Source organism: Larimichthys crocea, chromosome XIII, assembly GCF_000972845.2.
Source record: "Larimichthys crocea isolate SSNF chromosome XIII, L_crocea_2.0, whole genome shotgun sequence".
Taxonomy (NCBI): domain Eukaryota; kingdom Metazoa; phylum Chordata; class Actinopteri; family Sciaenidae; genus Larimichthys; species Larimichthys crocea.
In genome coordinates, this window is record NC_040023.1 from 23808978 (window position 1) to 23832948 (window position 23971).

The following is a 23971-nucleotide window of genomic DNA, read 5'->3' on the forward strand; positions in this document are numbered from 1 at the left end:
GTTTAAAGGTCCTGTGTGTCAGATTTCTGGGGCACTTACAAAATATGGCAGAAATATTATAACATGCATAACTATTACTATAACTATTTTCATCAGTGTATAATCTCCTGAAATAATTGTTGTGTTTTTGTTACCTTAGAATAAGCCTTTTATATCTACAGATGCCACTGGTCCTCTTCTACAGAGTCCATCATGTTTCTACAACCAGCCTGCTAGATGCCACTAAATCCCACACACTGGTTATCTCCTTTGTTGAGCGTAAATAATCTCCAAATGTATTTATTTGTTGGTAAACTGGTGGTGGCGCATCTGTCCATCTTTTATTAAATATTTGATTATATTCTCAAAGAGATGTGTTGAGTTTTGTAAGTGTAATTCTTAACGATATATGGGTCTCAAACCAAATGCCATTGAGCTTAAATGTACAGGGATGAAATACAGATACTATAGCCAAACTTTTGCTCATCAGTCCAAGAATCAGAAATACTTTAATAATCCCAGGAGGAACTTATTTTTGTTACAATACTCCAGTTTAAGTTAAACAAGTAATCATCAATTATGACTATATGAAAAGGTATATACAAGAACACATTAACATTGAATAAAGTGCAACAAATGCAAAACTAATTGTCCGTGTTTGTGTCAGAGTACAGAAGGGTGTGTATCTGACTCACAGTCATAGCACTGTATGTGAGACGAAAGTGTGTGTTGGTTGGATTTGTTCATTAGTGTACCTTGACTTTCAGGAGTTTGCTGTCAGATCTCCTCCTGGTGCGGTTGACTTCTATAGTGCGTCTCTTCTTGGGTGCTGCCATCCACAGGATGCTGTCTGAGAGGCCGGGGTGATGCTGCTGCTGTTCCACCTCTTCCTCCTTGTCTAGCTGAGGCAGGAGGCTGGGCCCATTCACTGCTAGTGCTGGAGCTGCACACAGGACATTGACCGAGTCCGTCAGACATATGAGAGAAGATGTGTTTAAAGTGTGGGTGAACTAAAACAGAGACAGGGTGTCACGATGATCAGCAGTGTGTTAGCTCCGGTCAGTAAACTCACCCAGCTGTCTGTCCAGTCCCGCCGCCTGCAGAAGTCTGCTTTCAATGTGGAGCAGAGACCGTCTGAGACTTTGCACTAACGCGGTTAAATTGATCATGTTTGCTGTCGGCGCGTGCCCTCTCCTCACAACACGACACACTGCTCACGGTCACCGAAGCTCAGCGCGTGATCAAACAGCGACAACCGACTGTACTTCTTCTGTTTCAGCTGCAGCAGACACAGACGAGTGTGGCCACCTTACTGTCATCTAGCGGTGGGCTCTGTGAACTGCACTCTTTAGATTAACATATTTCACATGTTTTCTATGGGGTGATGATCATGACAGTCTAAACTAACATTTATTTTATATGTTTTTTTAATTCTATATTTAATATATCTAAATATTGTTTGGTCTATAACCCTCAGTGACTGTTGTGGCAGCGGTCTAACTGAAGTGTGTGTAGGTGGCGGTATACACCTTTAAGTGGATTTACGAGTCCGCAGTCAACACGGAGAAGAAGAAGAAGAAGAAGATGGCGGAACGAGGCTACAGTTTCTCCCTCACCACATTTAGGTAAACTTTGTCAAAACGATCATGAAATTTGAAAAAAAGGGCACACGAACAAGAGCCCATATACGTGTTTGTTGAATAGCAGTGTGGTAGGTGTTGTGCACGGCTGTCCGTGTGGACAGGAGGACGCGGTTTGTGCAGGCGGTGCACTGTCATTGCCGGGTACTAACGAGCCGGCTAACTGTTAGCATGTCGGGTAACGTGTTGTTAAATGAACCAGACGAGACACATCTCTGCTCTGCTCCTGATGGCGGCAATAATAATAATTAAAAACTCGACTGGTTGTTTTATTTGTGCGATTAAAAGTGAACAGATGAACACGGGTCAGTTACATGCAAATCATTTAGCCACTAGCTTAGCTAAATTAGCACAGATGAGTCAGTTGTTTTAGCTTTTACTTTCAGTTTCGGGCTTTGTTTAAAAGTTTTGACGCCAAATAAGATTTTCAATCCGGCAAAAGGTGTTTGTGTTTAGTTTCATTCATTTCATAGTAAAGCAGCATCGTGTGTTTCTCCCTGCAGCCCCTCGGGTAAACTGGTCCAGATTGAATATGCGCTGGCAGCTGTAGCAGCCGGAGCTCCGTCAGTGGGCATCAAAGGTAAATAAATGTGTGGAGCACAAGGCAGACACGAGCCTTTGACCATTATTATACTGTTGATGAAATAAGTGAAAAGTGTATCCTCTTAAATTGCATACATTTTGGACACGTGTGGATTTTTAAACTACATACAGTGTAATCAACCTGATAAAATGTGATGCCACGCTGTGATTTCCCCTCTTCTTCTGCAGCACTTTGTCTTAATCGTGAAAGATTAAGTGGTACATGGTCCAACCAAACAGATGCTGGTGCAGCGACCTAAGCACTCCTTAACGGATTGAGATTGAAGATGCTAATTGTGATATCCTGTCCTTTTTTTTTTTTTCAGCTTCCAATGGCGTTGTCCTGGCAACAGAGAAGAAACAAAAGTCCATCCTGTACGATGAGCAGAGTGTCCATAAGGTGGAGCCTATCACTAAACACATAGGCATGGTCTACAGCGGCATGGGGCCTGACTACAGGTGAGGATTTCTTTTCAAAAATGTGTCAATAGCCTGCGCTTGGATTGTTCATTAGCAGCAATTAAATGGACGTATTGAAGGTTTTGGAGTATTTACATATCATCTTGTGTGCACTAGACATAAAATATATATTAAAAACTGCCGAACAAATAAATAAATGAATGTGTTGTGTTGTTCTTTCAGGGTTTTAGTGCGACGAGCCCGGAAGTTGGCACAACAGTACTTCCTGGTTTACCAAGAGCCAATCCCTACAGGCCAGCTTGTCCAGAGAGTGGCCTCTGTAATGCAGGAGTACACGCAGTCTGGGTGTGTGTGCACAAAGACGCACTAATACACACATTGCTTTTAGACGCATCATGTTTATATGTCAGCGATGAGATGTATTCAGTCATTTGTTTTTTTCTAAATCTAATCATAGTCATGTTTTTCTATCTCTAGTGGAGTGCGTCCGTTTGGCGTTTCATTGCTGATAGCTGGATGGGATGAGGACCACCCCTACCTGTTCCAGTCAGACCCCTCTGTATGTTGTATTACTAACTTTAATATTTTCCTAAAGTGCTACGTTTTTAAAATGCTTAAAGTTTGATAACTGTTTCATTTTAAAGTTTTATTCAATTAGCTTGATGGCGGAGTAACTAATAATTTCATATTTGAGATGTCAGGACAGTTACATACAAAGTATTGTATTTAGGTCTACACCGTGCCTGTCAGGACTGTGCTTACTGACACTTATGCCAGGCACTTTCAGTCTGCAGTGAGACTTGATGATGATGAATGACATAAAAGAAAAAAAGTTTTGCTGAATTATTCTTGTTTCTGTCTGGCAGGGTGCATATTTTGCATGGAAAGCCACAGCCATGGGAAAGAACTACGTTAATGGAAAAACATTCCTTGAAAAAAGGTAAGATTTTACAATTCAAAGCATTTCTGAATAATGAATAGAATAACGTACATTAAACAGTACATTAAAAAAAGCCATTTAGTTTGCATTAGAGCCAGGAGGTAGAACATGATTTATTCTTCCCAGCAAATGATCTAAATGGAATCAGTTTGATGTCTCCATCATATCAGCACTAACAGTGTGTTAGTTGTATAAAAAAAAAAGCATCGTTCAACAATAAGCCCCTGGCCCGGTTTGGGACATCGGACATTTGTTTAAAAGTTCACATCATAGCATACAGTTAACCATGAATGCACATGTTTGGTTGGGTGAGCTCTCTCAACCTTTTTAAAGTTCTTCTATGTGATGCACTCTACACAGACTGCACTGACCACGTGTTGTTTTTTTTCTCCAGGTATAACAATGATCTGGAATTGGAAGATGCCATCCACACAGCCATCTTGACATTGAAGGTATGTTCTTTGTTTAAATGTATTAAATCTATCTTTGCTGATACTGTAACTCTCCTTTTTTTTATATCAGTTATTTACACAGCTGTGTCTTTGTGTTTCAGGAGAGCTTTGAGGGTCAGATGACAGAGGAAAACATTGAGGTGGGAATCTGTAATGAGGCCGGCTTCAAGAGACTCACCCCAGCGGAGGTGAAAGACTACCTGGCAGCCATCGCGTGAACACACCCTTCCTAATGACGGGGCTTTCAGGCCACATTTCAAAACAAAAGGCATCACGGCACAGTAGCCAACTGTCTCATGGCACATTGTTGTAGACCACAGTTATTCAGAGTTTGGCCTCATTGTGTTGCCAAACTGTTTTTGCCCTGAGAACATGAAAATATGCCCGCTATAACTTCATTACATTCAAGATTATTAACATGAGCTCGCAGAATCAGACTGTTGGGGATTATGCCCAGATCTATTTACTTAAAGTGACAGCCACTCACAAACTAATCTCTAATTTTAGTGGCTGTGAGGTGACAAGCTTATGCTATCACATAGCTAATTGGCTTTGTTGTCAAGCAACTAGTTTTGTAGTGTGACATGTGACAGATGCCTACTGTGCATATGAAAAGGAATGTGTGCTCTGATGAGTAAAATCTCCAATCTTCCATTGAATCCTTCGGTATTTCCTTTTTTGTTATTTGTCATTACTGTTGCAAAGCCAGTGCTTTGGTTCACAGATGAAGCACTGTTGTTTATATGCATTTATTCAAAAGTTGATTGCATGTCAGACAAATCAAGAAAATGTTAACAAGGTTATTAGAGACCAGAAAGAGCTTTGGTGCAACTTGGTGGATGATTTATTCACCCCCAGAGACCAAGCTCCTGACTGCACTTCATTAATATCCCTCAGACATACTGGGAAGGGGGATCAGCAAAAAGGAGCACGTAGGGAGGATGCAATGGAAAGTTCAGAGGTTTTACAGTCAGGATTTTGTTGCCTGTACAGCAGTTTTACACAGTGTACTCTTTGTTTTTTCAGGCTAGAAACACTTCTAGAATTTGTATTTTCTCCTCTGGTATCTGTCACTTAAATAAAAGATGACGAGTTGATGTTGAGTCAGTGATTTATTTAATACGCCGCTGTTTGGAAATCACAGTTTTATTCTTAAAATCATATGTCAGAAGATGATGTCAGGACATGGTTTGTATACATAATAAGCGCGCGCTTGTACGCAGTTTGGAGCAGGGCGCGCTTTAACATCAACCGGAGCACCTTTTCAAATTTCATACGTATCCCTCCGCTCGTGTTATGTTTAACAAATACTTTGCCTGACATCGTAGCGACAACAACATTAGCTAGTAAAATGTGCTGCACCATCGCTGTGATGAAAGTACATTTATTTTTACAGCTCGTCTCCGTTTACATGTTTGCCAGGAGATCTATTTTTCTTGGCGGTAGCTCATTAGCTACTTACCTCATAACATCTGATGACGTTTATGGCGCCAGAAATCAAGGGTTTAGTGAGGAGCCCGTGTCTGTCAGCTGGCGGGGTTTCACTGTTATCTGTGCTATGTTGGCGGCACCGTGAACATTAGTCGTTTTCAGGCAAAACCAGCGTCTGTTTATCCGTCATTCGTGCTGATATAAAGTCGCTTTGGAGTCAAGATGGTGATACTACGCAGCAGTGGCGGTGTCGGAGCTGAACCGGTGGCAACAACTCCGAAGAGGAGGTCTATGGAGTTAGATACGAGCTCCGAGTTTCTGTCGCTGCTTCCCGCGTCGCAGAGAAAGTCCGCCCGGTTGACCCGGTCCTCCCGGGCCCATGATGACAGCTTCAGCAGTCCCGAAAACACCACGGCGAACGTAAGCATGCACACCCAGACATCTGGTCTTAGAACTGGATCACCATTTATCGTGTGTATTAATTATTTATGGACGCAACTTTGCTCTGCTAGTATTTCTAGCATGCTAAGCTAACTAGCTACCTACTGGCACCCGTAGTCTCTGCTCACATTTTACTGAAACACGCATGTCTGCTGGACTTTGGTTCATTCATATGTAACTCTAAACTCTACAGTCAGAATCACATAAAAAGCTCAGTGTTATGTGTCATGGCCATTTACTACTTCAGGTGTAATAGATCAGCAACGATGTCCCAGATATCCAAAGATTAGTGCCGGGCAAGATGGTGTGTTTTGGTGTGTGCTGTGATGGAGGGAGGGGTGATGGAGCTGTTCATTCATTAATTCATTCAGTTAATTACTCATTCATTCAACTTCATCTCAGACTTGTTTGTTACTTAATTACTAAATGTGCTTAAAATAGACCAAAACATACATATGTACTTATACATACAAACATACTTTTCTTTTTCCTGTCTTGTAAAACAGACTGCGGGTCAGTTTGACCTTTTTAAAAACACACGTTTTATTATTATTTAAGTCCATGCATGCATGATTAATATGGATTTGAAGTTATACTGTAGCGATCATTAACTAGCTGTTAAAGTATGTTGTGAGTTACTTTTAGTAAGTTAAGTTCCATTTATTGGACAGTCACTGTCGCCCAGCCCTCTTGACTTGGCAGTCATATGAAATTTGATTATTTATTTATTCTAAATGAATAATCCACATAGGGAAAGTTCATGTGTTTTTTTTTTTTCACTGTTTTTAACTCAGTAAATGTCGCAAAGTGGGGATTCATTTGAATTTGTAATTCGGTCAAGCAGACACTCATTCCTTTCATACACGCTGTTAAACTCATAATGTGAACATGCCAGGGACATGCTGATATGAAGCAGAACGAGGGAAGTGGTCTCCATCACTCTCTGAGGACCCGGGGGCAGAGATGTAAACTAGAGGTCTCTTTTTCTGACATCCAACCAAAGACCAGCTCCCCTGTGAACGACGACAAGGCTGGAGGATGCTGCACCAGGTAATACAGCCCGCTCACTTTAATCAAGTCACATTTTGCCACAATGGGTCAAATGTTTGTTGGTTTGGAGCCTAAATATTATTAAATGCATTGGATATTTCTAATTCTGTATGTTGACTGAACGTGTCTCATATTTTCTGATGCCCTAATACTGAGTAATGGTAAAATATAAAGTGACAAGAAGAACTCATTTTTAATTTTATGCGTGCTTCTTCTCTTCAGGAAATCTTCCAGGCTGCAGAGAGACGGGAAAGCATGCACTGGCAAGCAGCAAGCAGGTACAGTTTGCTACAGCATCATTACAAAGTGCACTAAAGCTCTTAAATAAAATAGCACACAACACATATTGAGCAGCGTTTAGTTTTTTTTTTTTTTAGGAGGGACCATACTACTAAGAAGCTAACAAACACTCTTCATTGGTGCCCAAGATGTTCCAGATGAAGTGGAGGGGTCGTCCACTCCCAAGAGGAGCCGCTTTAATCTACAGAGCCGAGAAGAGGAGGAAGAGGAAGATCGCTCCGTGCGACGTAGTTCCCGAATCACCAGATACAAACTGAATTCCCGCAACCAGTCCGTGCTCTATGACCGCCTCATCACCAAGTGAGTTCAGCGACATTCCCTCCAGCTTGTTTTGGCTCCTAGCTCACTGCTTCAAAATAAATGTGATCTATCCCCTCAAGTAGTATTAACTGACACACAGTGGGCTGTTCGTATGTAAACTAAGATGATGAGTAATTAGATATGCACAATTTAAAATCTGTTTTAAGTTTTTCCCCTGATTGTCGCTCAGTACTGCTGAAGCTGTTCTCCAGAAGATGGACGACATGCAGAAGATGAGACGCAGACTGCGAGATAGAGACACTAAAGAGGAGGTAATAAACCCACACAGGAAATGTTTTTCCATTTCATACTCCACATTGCAGTAATTTAACTGTTTGATCACGTGTAACAAGTTTCAAAACGGCGAATTAAAAAAGCATTTGGCCTGTTTACTCTGAGCAGCTCGGCATGTACACCAGAGGCAGAATGAGAAGCTCTCTGAGGACGAATGTGGACAGTAAGGACACCGAGAAGGAGAACCAAGGTGAGATGGAGCAGGTGAAAATGAATTCACCATGTGAGGGCCTCAAGTTACGACACAGCTTTAATAAAGACACAAGCATGTTTTTCTTTTCATCTGAAGTTGGATCTACTCTCTTACACCGTTTCTAATTGAACGAATTGTTGTAGCTTACAGAAATACATTTCGCTATGATTGTACATGTAATGTAATGTAATTGTTCAAACATTTCTCTCCCAATTAACAGGGGGAGATGAAGCTGGTCAAGAGGAAGATGGAGATGGAGATGATGATGAAGAGGAAGAAGAAGAAGAAGATGATGACGATGATGATGATGATGATGATGAAGATGGCGAGGATGAGGAAGAAGAAAATCAGAGACGTTATGACTTCAGACAGCGAAAGACTGTGGTTCGATACCAGGCCCCGCAGGATGGTACCGCGTTTGCTCAACTTGATTCTATTGTTTAAAAGGCCGCCTACATGATGCATGAAAATTAAAATGATCCTAAATGCAAATTTAGTCACTTTAACCAGTATTTTACCAATATCACAACTCATTACAACTTCAAACGGCCGGTAGTGATGATCATAAAATACACCCACACAGAATCTGGGTGATTTGGGATAGGAGAAAAATTCAAATGACATTAGATCGCCTCCTTTGTCCCCCCTAAAAATTTTCAACTAGGTCAGATTTGCAACCTATTTTATGAATGCTGCAGGATCCTTGTTATAAGCCTGTCCCACTAAATACTATACATCTCAAGCCTTCTTTAGCCTTTTAGTGAATTTGATGGAGTTTGATGAGCTTTGTTATTGTTTTTCTTAGAACCCAGAGAGCCCAGGAAGCGCAGTTTGTACTTCAAGGAACACTCGTCTCCAACCAGACGCAGGTTTAGATTCAGCTCCACGGCCCCCAGGAGCCCCTACAACAGGAGAACCAGCAGGTTAGTATGACAGCACGGTCAGCAGCCATCACTCCGAAACTGAGAAATATAAACGTCTGTTATCGGGGGATGTGTTTTCCCACACAACACTTGATGGTCTCATTAATGCCTCATAAAATACTGTGAGAACTTGCTGTAGCAGTCAGCAAAAACAGTCTGACCAATGAGGTGTCCAGAAATAGGATCACGCCTTATTCATACCTAAATTTGTACATATCTTTTTCTTTCTAATTCTCTTCATCCCACCCTCAGGAGTAGTTCTGATAGGTAAGACCTTCATTACTTGTCCTTGTGTTAATTGTTAGTCTGTAGCTTGTTTTTGGGGTGTTGTCTGTCTTCGCTTGCACTGTAGTTGTTTTGTAAGTGAGACACATTTGGGTGACACAGTAGTTGAAGTACTGAGACGACGAACCAGACTTCAGCAGAACTTAATCATTGTACAACTTTGTGACAAATAAAGACCCTTTGTTTGAAAGGTAAATTTCTGTTAGCCAATATTTTGTGTATTTTATTTGCATCTGGTTAGGAGCTTCCCACGCCGTTTGACATACTGTTTATTGATTTATCACATTGTGCCTTTAAGGCAGACTCTGTGAGTGAAGCTCTCATTGTGTGTTCAGATGGAGTATTAGTCGGGTGTCATTCATGGTGATGGGTGGTTGGAAATTCCTGCATTATTACTGTTGAATCAGTGTGTGTATATAAACATGGTGCTGTGTGTGTGTGTGTGTGTGTGTGTGTGTGTGTTTTAATGATGCAGATGAGATTGTCTGCTCATCTGCAGAAAAGGATCAGAGATAACGTTGCTGCATCTTTTGCCGTTGCAGGAGGAGGCATGCCATCCACAGTAGTGACTCCACGTCCTCATCTTCAGACGACGAGCAGTTCCAGAGACGGAGAAGTAAGAACAGGAGCAGGTCGGTCAACAGGTAGGAGCACCAGTAGCAGCTGTCACTACACAGCTGGAACACAGCGGTGTGTGACAGAAGGATTAATTAGTACTTATTGTACAATAATTATATTACACTAACAAAAAAAACTACTACATAAACCACACTTGATTGCACTTGGGTCCCTCAGTGTTAACACTGTATGTTCGCACTACCCATCATCCTGTAACTTAATGATCACGTCTCATAATGATTTACATGGATGCAGGGGGATCAATTGCAGAATATTATAGCAAGAAAATGAATCTGATGAGTATTTTTTTTTTCTGCAGATGTCTGCCTATGAACCTTGTGAAAGAAGACCTGCTGGGCATCCACAAAGACAGGATGAAGATCGGAGCCAGCCTCGCTGATGTGGACCCCATGCAGATAGACAGGACGGTAAGCTGTATGGATTGTGAAACTAGTCTGTTAAACGGGGTATGGGTATGTGTTGAAATAATAGTAATAAATATTACTCCTTTGACCTGTATAAAACTTGTATAAACTTTGTACTACTGCTGTTAAAACAATAGTAATGAATGGATGGTTGGACATTAGTAGTATTCTGAGCAAACAATCTAAAAATTACAATCCTTGTCATTCAGGTGCGTTTTGACAGCATTGGAGGCCTGAGCAGACACATCTCGGCACTGAAGGAGATGGTGGTCTTCCCTCTCCTTTACCCAGAAGTCTTTGAGAGGTTCAAGATACAACCTCCCAGGTAAACAAAGTGTGTTTGAAGATAAAATGTGATAATATAGTTGTCCCTTTTTCCCCGAGTTTCTCCAGTCTCTCTTCTACCACTGCCACAGGCTTCGGTCGGATTGTAATGCCAGTTAAACCCTGATATAAATCCTGGTCTTTATCATATTTTCTCTTTACTTTAGGGGCTGTCTATTTTACGGTCCTCCAGGCACAGGGAAAACACTCGTAGCCAGAGCACTGGCCAATGAGTGCAGTCAGGAGGAAAGAAAAGTGTCTTTCTTCATGAGGAAAGGAGCTGACTGCCTCAGTAAGTGGGTTGGAGAATCTGAGAGACAACTACGACTGCTTTTTGATCAGGTACACCAAACTGCTCATTAGCTTACAACATTTGGGTTGGATGATGTCTGTACAGTGTCAAGTATCAGGTCTAAAGGTCATACAACCTATCTCTCTAATGAATTGTTTCTAGGCGTACCAGATGCGTCCATCCATCATCTTCTTTGATGAGATTGATGGTTTGGCTCCAGTCAGGTCGAGCCGTCAGGACCAGATCCACAGGTGAGCGCTCCTGTTCTTCCTTTTTTTTTTTTTTAGTCAATGTGTGGTGATTGTACATTTTACACTCACTAACCTCAGTACAAAGTCTTAACAGTGAAACGCACTGTCTGATCGTGTTGAGGGTTGCCAAATATGGCTGCTAGGTTGCTCAATACTGGGATCTTAGTCAGCATTTATCATACGCCTAGTTCATGCTTCCCATAAAGGCAGTCACAGTGAAGTGCATACACCAGAATGACTGGGTGAAGCTGTCACAAGTTATGCTTAATGTTGTGCACCACCTTAATTTTGAAACAACTTGGATGCAGCTGCAGCTACACAAACACATTATTATACAAACACTCATTCAGAAAACAAAGAAGGTACACAGCCCTCGAATGTGTCTTGTTTGCTGCAACATTCTTGTGAGAACATCACACACACAAATTATGTAAGTCCTAACTATTGACATTTACTATAGTTGAATGTTTGAATCCTGATTTCCATATTAGATCTTTTACGTATCAGGAAAAGAAAGTGGCTACCACAGCTTCCAGTGAGACAGTAGGAGTCCACAATTTGTTTTTCAAGACATGAAAAAACTGACTAAATATTTGACCTAGATCTAGAGATAGTCACTACAATTCCGCATAAGTATTTGGCTCAGTGCAATGCAGTTACACTCTGTTATTGAGGAATAGTATTAGAAAATGTAACCTAAGTCTTTCTGTCTCCATAGTTCAATTGTGTCGACCTTGTTGGCCCTCATGGATGGATTAGATGCCCGGGGAGAAGTTGTCGTCATAGGAGCTACAAACAGACTGGACTCCATCGACCCAGCTCTGAGAAGACCAGGACGCTTCGACAGAGAGTTCCTCTTCGGCCTGCCAGACAGAGAGGTTGGAAACCGTAGATGCCCTTTTATTTCTTGGCAGAGATGTTAAAAGAGAAAATCGACACGTGGGCTGCAGTCGAATCTGAGCGCACACAAATTATTTTGGGCTGAAATAGTAGAGGGCTTTCAGAACTGCAACATGAACTGCTGTGATCTCGTTTCTTTTGTATGGCAGGCAAGAAAAGACATTCTGAAGATCCACACCAGACAGTGGACTCCACCACCTTCGGACACTTTTCTGGAAGAACTGGCAGATAAATGTGTCGGTATGTTTGTGTACAATAATGCAAAAATGGTGCTCTCCAGCAACTTGAAACATGAACATCTTTCTAACTTCCCCAGTTCATATAACAGTTGTATCCTTTATGTCCATTCAGATAGGTTGCACAAAGTTTTGCCTACTCACAACTACACATTGTATATGTATAGTTATAATCATTAAAACAATGTGTCTCTCAGGTTATTGTGGAGCAGACATCAAGGCAGTTTGTTCAGAGGCTGCCCTGTGCGCACTCCGGCGTCGATACCCACAGATCTACTCCTCATCACAGAAACTTGTGCTTGATGTCAACTCCATCGCCATCACAAACAAAGACTTTATGTCTGCCATGTCCAAAATGGTGCCTGCTTCCCAGAGGTATAACCAAAACATTGAGTGTAATCAGCATTCTTACTTGTCCAGTCCCTGGTTCTTGCAAATTGTTCTCAACTAAATATGATGCTGATTGTGATTCTTAGGGCCGTAGTGTCACCAGCCAAGGCCCTGATACCTGCCGTCCGTCCTCTGCTGAGCGCCGCCCTGCAGGATGTCCTCCACACAGTCAGCAGAGTGTTCCCACATGCTGAACAGGGCTTAAAAAGGAAAGGGGAGGAAGGTGAAGTCCTTCTTAGTCTTTTTTTTTTTTATTGTTCTGTTACACGTTAATTCATTCTGACCCTGTTCTGTTCATGGCCGTGTTTTCTGTCATTTAATTTCACACATTAATTTCCCCTTTGTCCCAAAGCAATTACAGGAGAGAAACACCTAGACTGATTTCTCCTTTGCCAACCTCCTTTGAGGCATCAGGGGTAACTGCTATGTCTTTGTGTTTCTTTGTAGATCTGGCCTGTGGTGTGTTTGAGGATGATCTGATGTTCAGTGAGGATGAGGACTCAGAAGTCCTCTTCAATGGATCGACCTCTCAGTCCCAACTCAAAACACCTGCTGTTAAGGGACTCCTCAACCTCAACAGGTTGGTTAGACATTATTCAGCAATATGCAGGATGTTCATTTGTCTCCTTGTGTATGAAAGTGCTGCTGCTGTATCTTTGGAGTCGACACTCCAGTCGACACTTTTAGCTGTAAGCTGTCTAGTGTCCCAGTGACCCAAATCTTTTTCAGGACCTGAGAGGCAAATTAATGAGCCCAGACCAGACCATAGGAAAAACAATCTGAACATTTCTACTACTTTTCCCATCTCAGCGTGTCTTTAATCTCTCCTTGTGTAGAAGTGTGCTGAGCCACCCGACCTCCTACCGTCCCAGGCTGCTGTTGGAGGGCAGATCAGGGTCCGGTCAGAGCTCCCACCTGGCTCCAGCTGTCCTCCACGCTCTGGAGAAATTCACTGTCTACACACTGGACATGGCTGTGCTGTTTGGAGCCAGCGCAACTGCCCCTGAAGAGGCTTGTGCTCAGGTAAGTGGCAAAATAAAATGCCTATATATTAGTGTACATGTTTAGTAACATAACAGTTTATGAGATTAAATTGACCGAAGCTCAATAAAGTCAGGCCTCACACAGAGGTATTCTCCACTCTTGCAGCCTTGTCAAATTCAGTGTGTTCTTTTCAGTGGACTTCACTGGCCAAAATGGCTGCCACAGAGACTGTAGTTCATGGGCCCCACCTCCTTACACCATGGGCAGTGGGGATAAATATGTACTACAGACACTTGACTTAAAAAGACTTCAACATGGTTGGTCAAACCAATTGACTGATTTTGTCAGAATTAGTGAAATGTACTGTCTTCTGTCCGCTCTTTACTGTCCTCATCATGGCGTTGAATTCTGCATTAAACTTCTATCACCCGGTCATATTGATCCCTGTCTTCTAAATCAGATCCATACAAAACATGAATGCTTCCCCGTTCTGCAGATCTTTGTTGAAGCAAAGCGGACTTCTCCCAGCATTTTGTACATCCCTCACATCGGACAGTGGTGGGAAACTGTGGGTCCAGCCTTAAGAGCCACCTTCCTCAGCCTGCTCAGCTCCATCCCTGCCTTCGCTCCCATACTGCTTCTGGCTACCTGCAGCCTGCGATACGACCAACTCAGTATGGAGGTATAAAGGGAGTGCAATACACTCTTGATTTTGAGAGAAGATATATTGGAGTACAGCGTTTCAAAAGAGAGCTGAGCGAAAATAAGATGTAATTGTTTGTACGTTTTTTTTATGGATTCTCTCCGTGTCTTCTCAGGTGCAGGAGTTGTTTCGGGTGGAGTATGGAGAGGTTTTCCATATGAGAGTCCCCACCAACAGAGAAAGAAAGAGCTTCTTTGAAGATCTGATCCTCAATCAGGCTGCCAAGGGCCCCTCCTCAAAAAAGAAAGCTGGTGAGAAATAGTGTGGAAATAAAAAATAAAAAAAAAAGATTAGCATAGCTTTGAACGACAATGCCAGAAAGAAGATTCTGGTACTCGTCTGTACGGGTGTAGTACAATGTTAGCTATATTTACTCCTCACTCTGTGTGTATCTATCAACCCTTCACTTTTTTCAGTGCTCAATGCGTTAGAGGTGCTTCCCGTTGCCCCTCCGCCTCCCCGACGTCAGCTGACAGAGGAGGAGACCCAAAGATTGGAGGAGCAGGAGGAAGATACCCTCAGAGAGCTCCGTCTCTTCCTGCGCGATGTCACCAACCGCCTGTCCCAAGATAAACGCTTCAAGGCTTTTACAAAGCCTGTGGATTTAGAAGAGGTAGCTGTTCCATTACATGTCTCATTTCCTATTATCCCCTAATAAGCCTGACATGAAACTGACTCCCTGTTGCCGTAACTGAGAATAATGTGTGTATCCTGGTGCTCTAATGGGTTTCACTGTCTTCTATTATTCCCATTGATCTCCACTCACAGCAGCCTCTTTGTCATGTGCTTTAGGTACCAGATTATGCCGAAGTTATCAAGAAGCCCATGGACCTGTCAACAGTTCTCTCTAAAGTCGACCTCCATCAGTATGGGACGGTCAAAGAGTTCCTCCAAGATGTGGATCTCATCTGGCAGAATGCCCTCGAATACAACCCAGACAGGGACCCCTCAGGTACACATAGCTAGACAGTGAGGAGGGCGGTTACTACAAAGTATTTATACTTTGTAGTAACCGATAAAGATGTTGCAGCAGTTTGAACATAAAGTTTGCATTCTCTCATTCATGTGTGTTTTTTACCTCCAGACCGTCAGATCCGCCACAGAGCATGTGCGTTGAAAGACACCGTCCACGCTATCATCAGAGATGAACTGGATGAAGATTTTGAGAAGATTTGTGAGGAGCTCAAAGTGTCACGCAGCACAAGAGGTGAATGCTGTGTGCACACGGTGTGAGCCCAGTGTAGATAATTTTAGTTACCCAAGGAGTGACTTGGCTCAGTGACTAATATCTAGTGGCTAATTCTGCAAAGCTTCTTGTGAAGTATCTTGCACTAAGTTTCTGCTGTTAATTTGATACTGCTATATTCTTCATTGTCATTTAAGTCATTCACCTCTCACAGAAAATAACATTAACATTACTTTACCTCAGAATGCTCCACTGTCCGGTTCGCTCCATCCTACTACCACGTCCTTCCCAAACAGTCCAAACCTCCTGCTGAGGCCAAGATCGCTGACATGACCCCACAAAGAGAGCCGACTGGACCCACAGCTGCAGTTACTCCCAATACAAGTGCCCCAGCTGTTACTATACTTAAAAATACAGGTAAAGACTATTGATGACTAAGATGAAACTATTTACTGAAAAGAGCCATCAATAAATAAAATTGGAATCTCCTTTTGCTCCTTCAGGCCAGAAGAAGAAAAGACGGAGGAGCCGGTGGTCTGCTGGCAACTATGCAAAGAGGAAGTCGTCCTCTTCTCCTCACACGTCCAGAGATGATGGACACTTGGGGTCTGATGAGGATGAGGCAGATGGGGACGATGAGGAGGAGAATGAGAAGGGAGGAGGAACAGAGTGTGATGAAGGGACTGGAGGAGAGGAGGAGCAGATGGTTGTTGAAGTAAAGTCAGGGTCTGCACCAGCTCAGGAAGGTAGTTCAGGGCCCACTGAGAAGGAGAAGGGCAGACCAGAGGAGATGAGTCAAGCTGCTGAAGACAAGATCGTCCTGTGTGAAACAGGGAATGCAGAAAATGGTGATGAAGAAAAGGTGGATAAGGATCAACAAGGACAGTCAGAGAAAAACAGCAAAGCGTTGACAAAGGCAGGAAATGAGAACAGTGGAACATTTTCAGTGAACACTAACCAGGACAGTCACACTGAGACAGAGGCAGATACCGAGGGACAATCCAATACAGAGGAGAGCGGTGAATCTGAGAGTGACAAATGTCAAACTGCAATAGAGGCAGACGACAAGGACAACAATGTGGCAGAGCAGAACAGCCCCGCTGAGCCAATGGAGGTGGAAGCAGCACAAACCTCATCCACAAACGTCTCTGCAGCTGTTAGAGGAGAGGAGAACACAGGCGCAGGTTTGACATCTACATCTAATCTACATCTAACACTCAAGCACCATGACCATCCTTTTACTAAATGCCTAGCTAAAGAAAGCCAGTGTAGTGTTTCCAGAGATGGGAAGGTGCAAATCAGTGTTTCAGAGTGAACGTTGTCAGCGGACTGGCAGCTATTCTCGTGGTCTAAACACTTTGTGCATGTTTTTTGTGTCTCAGAGAGGAGCATGAGGCGAATAACTCAGGCTCTAAAGAACGCTGTGCAGCAGCAGCAGCAGCAGCAGCAGATGATCGACGTGGACAAGGCTCTGCAGATCGTGAACCAGGAAACTCCTCCTCTGGTGGTGGACAGAGACAAGTTAAAGGTGTGTGCACGTGTGTGTGTGCACGTGTGTGTGTGCACGTGTGTGTGTGCGTGTAGATGGGTTTTCTGCATCTTGACTTTACTCATAGAAGCTCTAAAACACTCAAATTGTAATCTCCATTCATTCCCCGTGTTTCCTCAATTCTTCAGGAGCTGTTGGAGAGAGTAGTGACAAAGACTGAAGGCTACGAGGTGTACAAACTGGAGAAACTCTATGCTCTGCTCTGCCAGAGTATCTATAGACACAGGCGAGACTACAACAAAACGGCACTTATACAGGTTAGTGTTGTAGCTGTACTTTTTGGCTGCAGATATTCTGACTTTTCATAGCAGAAGCAACTAACTGTCAGTGAGCCTGTGAGTCCATCAGCAGGGTCCTGACATACCTGTTAGTCACACCTCCACTTTTCCTGCTATGACATGTCAAAACATCTGTAAAGGAGGCTTCTCATATCCTGCCAGGGTTATTCAGTTTTAATTCATTCTATATTTAACGTTATTACCATATGTATAACATTGTCCCTTCCCTGCTTTATCTTTTGATCAGGAGTTGGAACGAGAGATTGAAGACTTCTGTTGACTCAGCAAGAACAGTGTGATCATTTTTATTATTATTTTTATCTTCATCTTCCTTTTAGCTGTGTAAATATAAACGCTGGTTCTATTTTCATAGAAACCTACAGACAATAGCAATAGCTAAATCTTTGTATTACCTCTGTTTATATTTAATTAAATGGATTTCCTGTAAATGTCATTGTGTGGTTGTTTTTTGTGTGCTTTAATAATGTCATCCTTAAATGATTCACTTGGCCACATCCATGTGTTGGGTCATTTTTACCTGAAAGGATAATGGTTTCTGTTTCTTTTTCCTCACTGCTACATGATTCTTCCTCATATTTCTTTTGTTACATCTTCAGCTTTACTTAAAAAAAAAAACACTTATAACTGAAATGTTGATTGAAGCCTGGACTGGCTGAGAAAACCATTGTCAAGAGGGAATTAACATTCATCTGTGTCTTGGCTCCCATAAATAATGATTTTATTAAAATCAAAATGTTTACAAAAAGGAGTTCAACACAAAGTGTAAAAACAGTTGAGTGTGACTTCAGTTATCTTGCTTTGTGCACAGGAACTACAGATTCCTAAACTCAACTCTACAAACTGGGCGTCTGGAAGATGTTTGCATTCACCTGCCAAACTTCAGTGTGACATTATAGGACGTGTGGAATCTAGAGTTTTTGATGTCTGACCTGTTTAAAGTCAGCTTATTTCTGCATCTGCTGAATCTTTTTTTTTGGAACATTTTATTATGTGTCTCTTAACACTGCCACTGGCCAACTTAAATGAAGTGCAATACTAAATAGCTGCAAGTTTCCCCTTTTTTAAATCTTTTCTGTACAATACAATGTGAAATAGACGTCATTTTATTTATCTCTGGTTGCTACTTAAAACTATTATACAACCTATTGTGTGTAAATCCCACAGTGATTTTCCAGCTTCCTTGTCTGAATCTGAAGTAACAAACACAGATTTACTGTGAAATGACATTTTACTATCTACCAGGTATTAATATTAATACAATACTAACTAGCAGTTGAAATAATGACTGGAAGAGCCTGCACAGCAACACGAGATAGGATCAGGTGTAGTGAAAGGGAACTTTGCAATGTCAGTGTTGTCCTCAAGTAGCTCCTCATGCTGCTCTGACAGGTCATGTAAGGACATGTTGGCACGCAGCCGGCTCGGGAAGCGAACGAGTTCACGGCTCGCTTCAAACTAAAGTAACAACCGCGTTTCTCCCAGGACGAGTCGCGACTAATAACCCGCGTATAATCAAGAATATTGTATGTTTTTGTTTTACGTTTTTTCTGCTAAGTTTACGAAATTGTGAGAGCACCGAGAGTCGCCGAGGAATGACGTCAGGACGTATCACATTGAATGATGACGCCGTTTGATCATTAAAAAAAAAAAAAAAAATCAGCCGTTAAAAAATACCAGAGAATTAGGTCAGCAAACTGACACGGCACCAACGGCCACGCTTATGAATGTAACCGCCGTGTTTTTGATTATGTAACTCTGACAAAGACGCGACCTGGCCACTAAAATAACCTGCTCCGACGAGGAGAGGAGATGTCCGGTGTTTCCAGCATCTGCAGACGGGGGCCGTAGCCGTTAGACCGGTCTGTCTGTCTGTCTGTCTGTCTGCCTCCCACCGCTGGGTTTGGGAGACCCGCAAGCCCAAATAACGTTCACGCTGCTCCAGTCCCGTCCAGGCTGGGGCTGAATGGTTAGCCGGGGGAAGGAGAGACACCGACAGATACCACCAGACAGAACCTGAAGGCTGCTCTGCAGAGACCCAGGAAATTACTTCTCGCCTCGTCTCGACAGCCTGGTAGCAACACAGTGCACATTTCAGTAGTTGCAGTAAGTTTACCGCCAGACATGATCAATAATAATGACCGCCCCGGCTAACACGAGCTAGTTGGCCCACCTCATATACATGCTAGATGCTATAGAGCTAAGTTAGATGTCCTTATTATGTTAATTTATTTGTTTTATCGTTACTTTAATATCAGCTAGCTCACACCTTCCAAATGATTATGGAGGTGTTGATGTGAATTATCTCCTGATGGCAGTGCAGCACAGCATACTGTACACACACACACACACAGTCAGTGTTATTGTTCACACTGCAATCTTTACCAGCACTAATTCATCAACACATTGCAGTGGGTTTACATCACAAGATCCAGATTTTTTTTGTAACACCTCTCTCTATCACAGTGAATGACCTTGTCGTAAATGAGGCTATAAAGCATCAAGTTTTTAAAGGATCCTCAGAGACATTTTTTAAAATCAAATATTTGCAGTGCTCAGGAAATGTGTGGTTAAGATAATGTAATACTCATCCTGGAGGGAATGGCTGAGTTATTCCTGTGATATCATTTTCTATGTGGGCATATCTTTGTTAGGTTGTTACAAAATGCTGTGGTCACAATTAATGACTTTAAGCAGGACTACGACTGATGATTCCAGTTACTCATAGTTTTTGACTTATGCATGAAACGCAAAAAAAAAATAAAGTGTGAAAATGGCCAAATGGTAATTTCCTGGAGCCCAAGGACACATCTTCATTCTTTACACCACCAGTTCAAAGATATTGTTTTCAAATGTACAATATGATAGAATACATGGATACAAGCAGCAAACGCATCCATTCAAGAAGATGGAACGAGCAAATGTTTGGTGTTTTTTGCTTTATGATTGACCGTAAAATAAAAGGCAAAGCAAATAATTTTCTAGGTTTTCCAACAAATCGATAGCACTACATTAAAACACAGTTTGTTATTAAGTTAATACGTGTTGCCAGTATATTTGTATTTATTGCAGTCTTTGGTGATAAATGGAAATCTCATAGAAAACTACACTTGGTCAAGCTGTTAACAGGCCCACATGAATCACGCTGTTAGTCATCATGTTGAATGGAGTGCAATATCATATTTCCTCCCCCTGAAATATGCAATCCAGTCTCAGTGTTCACTTATCGGATTATTATGTGACTCTATATCATGTTTTTAGCAGAAGATGCAAGAAACATTCGTTCCCAGCTAATTGAAAATGTGCTTCTGTTTTTTTTTAGCCTTGTAGAAGGTGTCTGTCATAAAGCATTTGATCTTAAAATTGCTTCCTTTGTTGAAGTAAGTCACAAATCATGAAGGTATTCAGTTTCTGTTAATAGGCAGCAGGAAAAAAAACAGCTGCGAAGCTGCTTTTTATACAACTTGTAACACTGAAGGAGCCTTGAAATCATCAACAAGAAGTACTTCAGCATGAACAACAAGTTTGTTTTTTTTTGTTTACTCTTTTTGTGACAAATCACCTGTATTACATTTGTATATTTATGTTTTCTCCACCAGAAATACTTCATTCAGAGACTGTAGCATGTGAATACAACCACCACACAAGACATGTGAGCCTCCAAACTTCTGTCCCAGATCTTTTTTTACCCTGCGCAGAAGTAAACAGAATTTGGTTTGACAATGTCGAGCCGCCGGAAGTCGACGACACCTTGCATGGTGCTGCCCTCTGATGTGGTCGAGCAGGAAGAGGTGGAGGAGAAGACAGAAAAGACAAAGGAGGAAGAGGCAGAGGAGGAGGAGGGGAAAGTGAAGGAGGGAGCAGAGGAGGGGCCGACTGCAGAGGAGCTGGATCAGGCTGTAGTGGTTGTCCCCACCCCTCCAGAGACAGGTAAGCTCCTTCTTCACCAATTCCCCCGTGTATAGGTGATAATAGCACTTCTGAATTACAGGAACGACATGGGAAATATCTGTCACAATGTTGTGTTATTATTATCATAGATGAGCCCTGTGTCTCTACTGTAGAAGACAGCGAAGTCATCGGTCCCTCACTGAAGCGCAGTGCTACAAACCCTCCTGATGATCCAGGCAGCGATCAGCCGACCCAGGAACAACAGTGTGATACACCCGAGGAGGGAGGAGCAGACACTGTTGCCGCCATCTCTCTTAGCAAGACCCCGATAATGAGGATGAAGACCAAATCTGAACCCAAGAGGATCGCCGTGTCCCTGAAATCTTCGGACGAGGGCGTGGAGGGTTTTGGAGGGGGCGGCGAAGGAGAGTTGGGAGGAGAGCAGGAGCCCATCGAAGCTCCTCTTGGGCCGATGACACCTGTAGAGATGCTGCTTCACGACTCCATGAAGCTCGGTGGAGGCGGCTTGCTGGTCAGCCCGCCCTCAGAGCAGCATAGGAAATCATCCACTTTAAACCCAACAGTCCTGCCCGCTGGCCTGGCACAGGTAGGAAGTCATGAATATACAAGTGTTTAGAGGAGTCATTGCAGCAGCTGGGTTTAGTAATACATTTACCCCTGCCCTGTGAGAAATGAATACATGTTTTCAGACTCAACAGCAGCCTGGGTAAAGCGTTCCCATAATGTTAAATATCCTCAACAGAGTGGTTAGAACTGCAGCTACAGCTCACATTTATCATATTTATGTATTGTTCAGAGACACAGTAGCTTGCCAGCAGGTCCATGCCATATCTGTCTTGCATTATCAGCCCAAGTCCTTTCTTATCTCCTCCTTTCTTCCTTTGTTCCAGGTACTTTCTGCTTTCCAGGCCCAGCACACTGCTGCAGCAGCAGCAGCTCAACCCCAGCTACTGATTCCCCTCAGCAGTATCCCCTCCTACAGTGCAGCTATGGACACCAACCCCCTGCTGGGCAGCACATACAAGAAGTTCCCTTACCCCTCCATGGCTGAGATCAGTAGCCTGGCAGCACAGACACAGTTCACAGAGGAGCAGATCAAGGTAGATGAAAGTTGTTTTGGACAGCTGTGCTCACAAAGGATGTTGTGCTTTTTCTGTAGAAGACAAGATAACTCACCACCTGCCAGCCATGTCAGTCCTAAAATTACATTTAAATTAAAATAGAAAAAAGGCTGAAATCTACTGCCTCTTGTATTTTGTAAGTGGTAGAGTGAAATGTACTTGATCTACCCAGGTGTGGTTCTCAGCCCAGAGGCTGAAGCACGGCGTGAGCTGGACTCCAGAGGAAGTGGAGGAGGCCAGGAGGAAACAGTTTAACGGCACGGTGCACACGGTGCCTCAGACCATCACTGTCATACCTGCTCACCAGCTCTCAGCCGCTGCCAACGGCCTGCAGTCCATTCTTCAGACTTGCCAGATAGTGGGCCAGCCCGGCCTGGTGTTCACACAGGTAGGTAAGCAAAGAAAAACACGCCAATCTCACAAGACTCAGCTTTGATCTGCCTCTCCTTGAACTTAAGACTGGTATGACTTTGACATGCTTTTGTTTGAATGATCGACTCGGATTGTCTGATATGGTTTGATTAGACTTTGATTCAGATGACCTTGTTTGACTCAGCGAAATCAACTCTGCTTGAAATTATTTGATTGATTTGAAACAATTTGAGTGGATTTAACCAGTTTTGATTGGATGTGGACTTGACATTAACTTTTCCTGCTTGCTTTATGTCCGTCACCTAAGATGTTGAACCAGTTTAAACAGGCAGCAGTGTCTTGAATTTGAAGCCATAACAGATCACAAATAGGATGGAGGATACTGCTGTCTCNTTTGATTGGATGTGGACTTGACACTGACTTTTCCTGCTTGCTTTATGTCCGTCACCTAAGATGTTGAACCAGTTTAAACAGGCAGCAGTGTCTTGAATTTGAAGCCATAACAGATCACAAATAGGATGGAGGATACTGCTGTCTCTTGTAATCAGTGATGTTTTTATGTATATGGTGTGAATATTTACCCACAGATCATTTATGACAGTTTGTAAAATACATTACTCTGTTTTTTTCTTTGTTTTTTTTTTTATCACGCCATACAAAGTCACTGTGAACTGACTTTTAATGATCTTACAGCAGCACCGGGCAATAGAGACGATTTACTGTACATGGTGAGCTCACTAACAAAAGGCTCTGTGATCATATTATCATATTTACTATGTGCTGAAGAGAAGCTTCCCCTCTGAATAAAGTTTTGTTTATGATGGTGCAGACCATATAATTGTAATGAAAGCAGTCTCACAGACCCTGTTGTAAATGCTGTATGCACTTATAAGCTGAAAGCAGTATATGTGCAGTACTCCTCGTGCCACCATTACAATGGAGACAAGGTGTAAGATAAATAAATCGACCAGCCTCTCACGTACGTTACCAGGGTTCGGCTGGTAGACGATGCTAACTTTGTGCCCTGTCTTCAACCAAGTAAATGTGGAGGGAGGAAGTGAATTGTTACACTCCATTTACTGTGTGGAGACTGAAATATTTCTCACTCAGCTGGATGTTCTGAGCTTTGTTGGTTTTGGTCTGTAGCCAGACTCATAGTTTTACAAATTAGACAAGAGTGGA

The 23971-nt window shown here is 42.6% G+C and overlaps 4 protein-coding genes and 1 non-coding gene across 10 annotated transcripts in view; 4 read left to right on the forward strand and 1 right to left on the reverse strand.

Annotated features, from left to right (window-relative positions):
• Positions 1–1256, reverse strand: part of mrpl32 (mitochondrial ribosomal protein L32) — a 5306-nt gene extending 4050 nt beyond the window's left edge. Inside the window, exons 1-2 of the mRNA XM_010742310.3 lie at positions 1052–1256; positions 735–922 (exon numbers count right to left, since the gene is read on the reverse strand). Coding sequence (XP_010740612.2) covers positions 735–922; positions 1052–1148 — 285 coding nt within the window. The 5' untranslated portion in view covers positions 1149–1256. The remainder of the gene's footprint in view (positions 1–734; positions 923–1051) is intronic.
• Positions 1257–1451: 195 nt separating this feature from the next.
• psma2a (proteasome 20S subunit alpha 2a) lies at positions 1452–5110 on the forward strand. Its single transcript, XM_010742309.3, has 8 exons — positions 1452–1604; positions 2123–2199; positions 2528–2660; positions 2844–2966; positions 3099–3180; positions 3488–3561; positions 3956–4013; positions 4115–5110. The coding sequence occupies exons 1-8, from the start codon at positions 1564–1566 to the stop codon at positions 4229–4231; spliced, it is 705 nt and encodes a 234-aa protein (XP_010740611.1). The 5' UTR covers positions 1452–1563; the 3' UTR covers positions 4232–5110.
• Positions 5111–5482: 372 nt separating this feature from the next.
• On the forward strand, positions 5483–17820 carry atad2 (ATPase family AAA domain containing 2). 2 transcript variants are annotated; one of them, XM_027287120.1, is made up of 30 exons: positions 5483–5864; positions 6781–6935; positions 7158–7213; positions 7364–7535; positions 7726–7807; positions 7938–8019; positions 8243–8431; positions 8828–8945; positions 9198–9212; positions 9773–9874; positions 10168–10276; positions 10483–10598; positions 10765–10939; positions 11052–11140; positions 11859–12018; positions 12190–12280; positions 12474–12651; positions 12753–12889; positions 13114–13246; positions 13503–13689; positions 14147–14332; positions 14469–14604; positions 14770–14966; positions 15146–15305; positions 15438–15560; positions 15783–15956; positions 16043–16723; positions 16922–17067; positions 17217–17345; positions 17614–17820. In XM_027287120.1, exons 1-30 carry the CDS (start codon positions 5667–5669, stop codon positions 17644–17646), a joined length of 4509 nt encoding a protein of 1502 aa, XP_027142921.1. In that variant the 5' UTR covers positions 5483–5666; the 3' UTR covers positions 17647–17820. The 2 variants fall into 2 exon arrangements, with proteins under 2 accessions (XP_027142921.1, XP_019112381.2); XM_019256836.2 differs by lacking the exon at positions 9198–9212 and having other exon boundaries at positions 5484–5864.
• LOC113747515 (small nucleolar RNA SNORA5) lies at positions 13811–13945 on the forward strand. The gene has a single exon (XR_003463672.1). It is a non-coding gene; the product is annotated as a small nucleolar RNA SNORA5 (small nucleolar RNA).
• Positions 17821–18698: 878 nt separating the features above from the next.
• Positions 18699–23971, forward strand: part of zhx1 (zinc fingers and homeoboxes 1) — a 17038-nt gene continuing 11765 nt past the window's right edge. For 3 of the 5 annotated variants that reach the window (XR_003463628.1, XR_003463627.1, XM_019256778.2), the window contains exons 1-5: positions 18699–19490; positions 20984–21314; positions 21425–21882; positions 22187–22396; positions 22590–22805. Coding sequence is in view for 3 of the 5 variants with exons in the window: in XM_019256778.2 (XP_019112323.1) it covers positions 21107–21314; positions 21425–21882; positions 22187–22396; positions 22590–22805 (1092 nt within the window). In the remaining 2 variants the exon portion in view is untranslated. The remainder of the gene's footprint in view (positions 19491–20983; positions 21315–21424; positions 21883–22186; positions 22397–22589; positions 22806–23971) is intronic. The other 2 variants (XM_019256780.2, XM_019256779.2) reach the window with 2 other exon arrangements.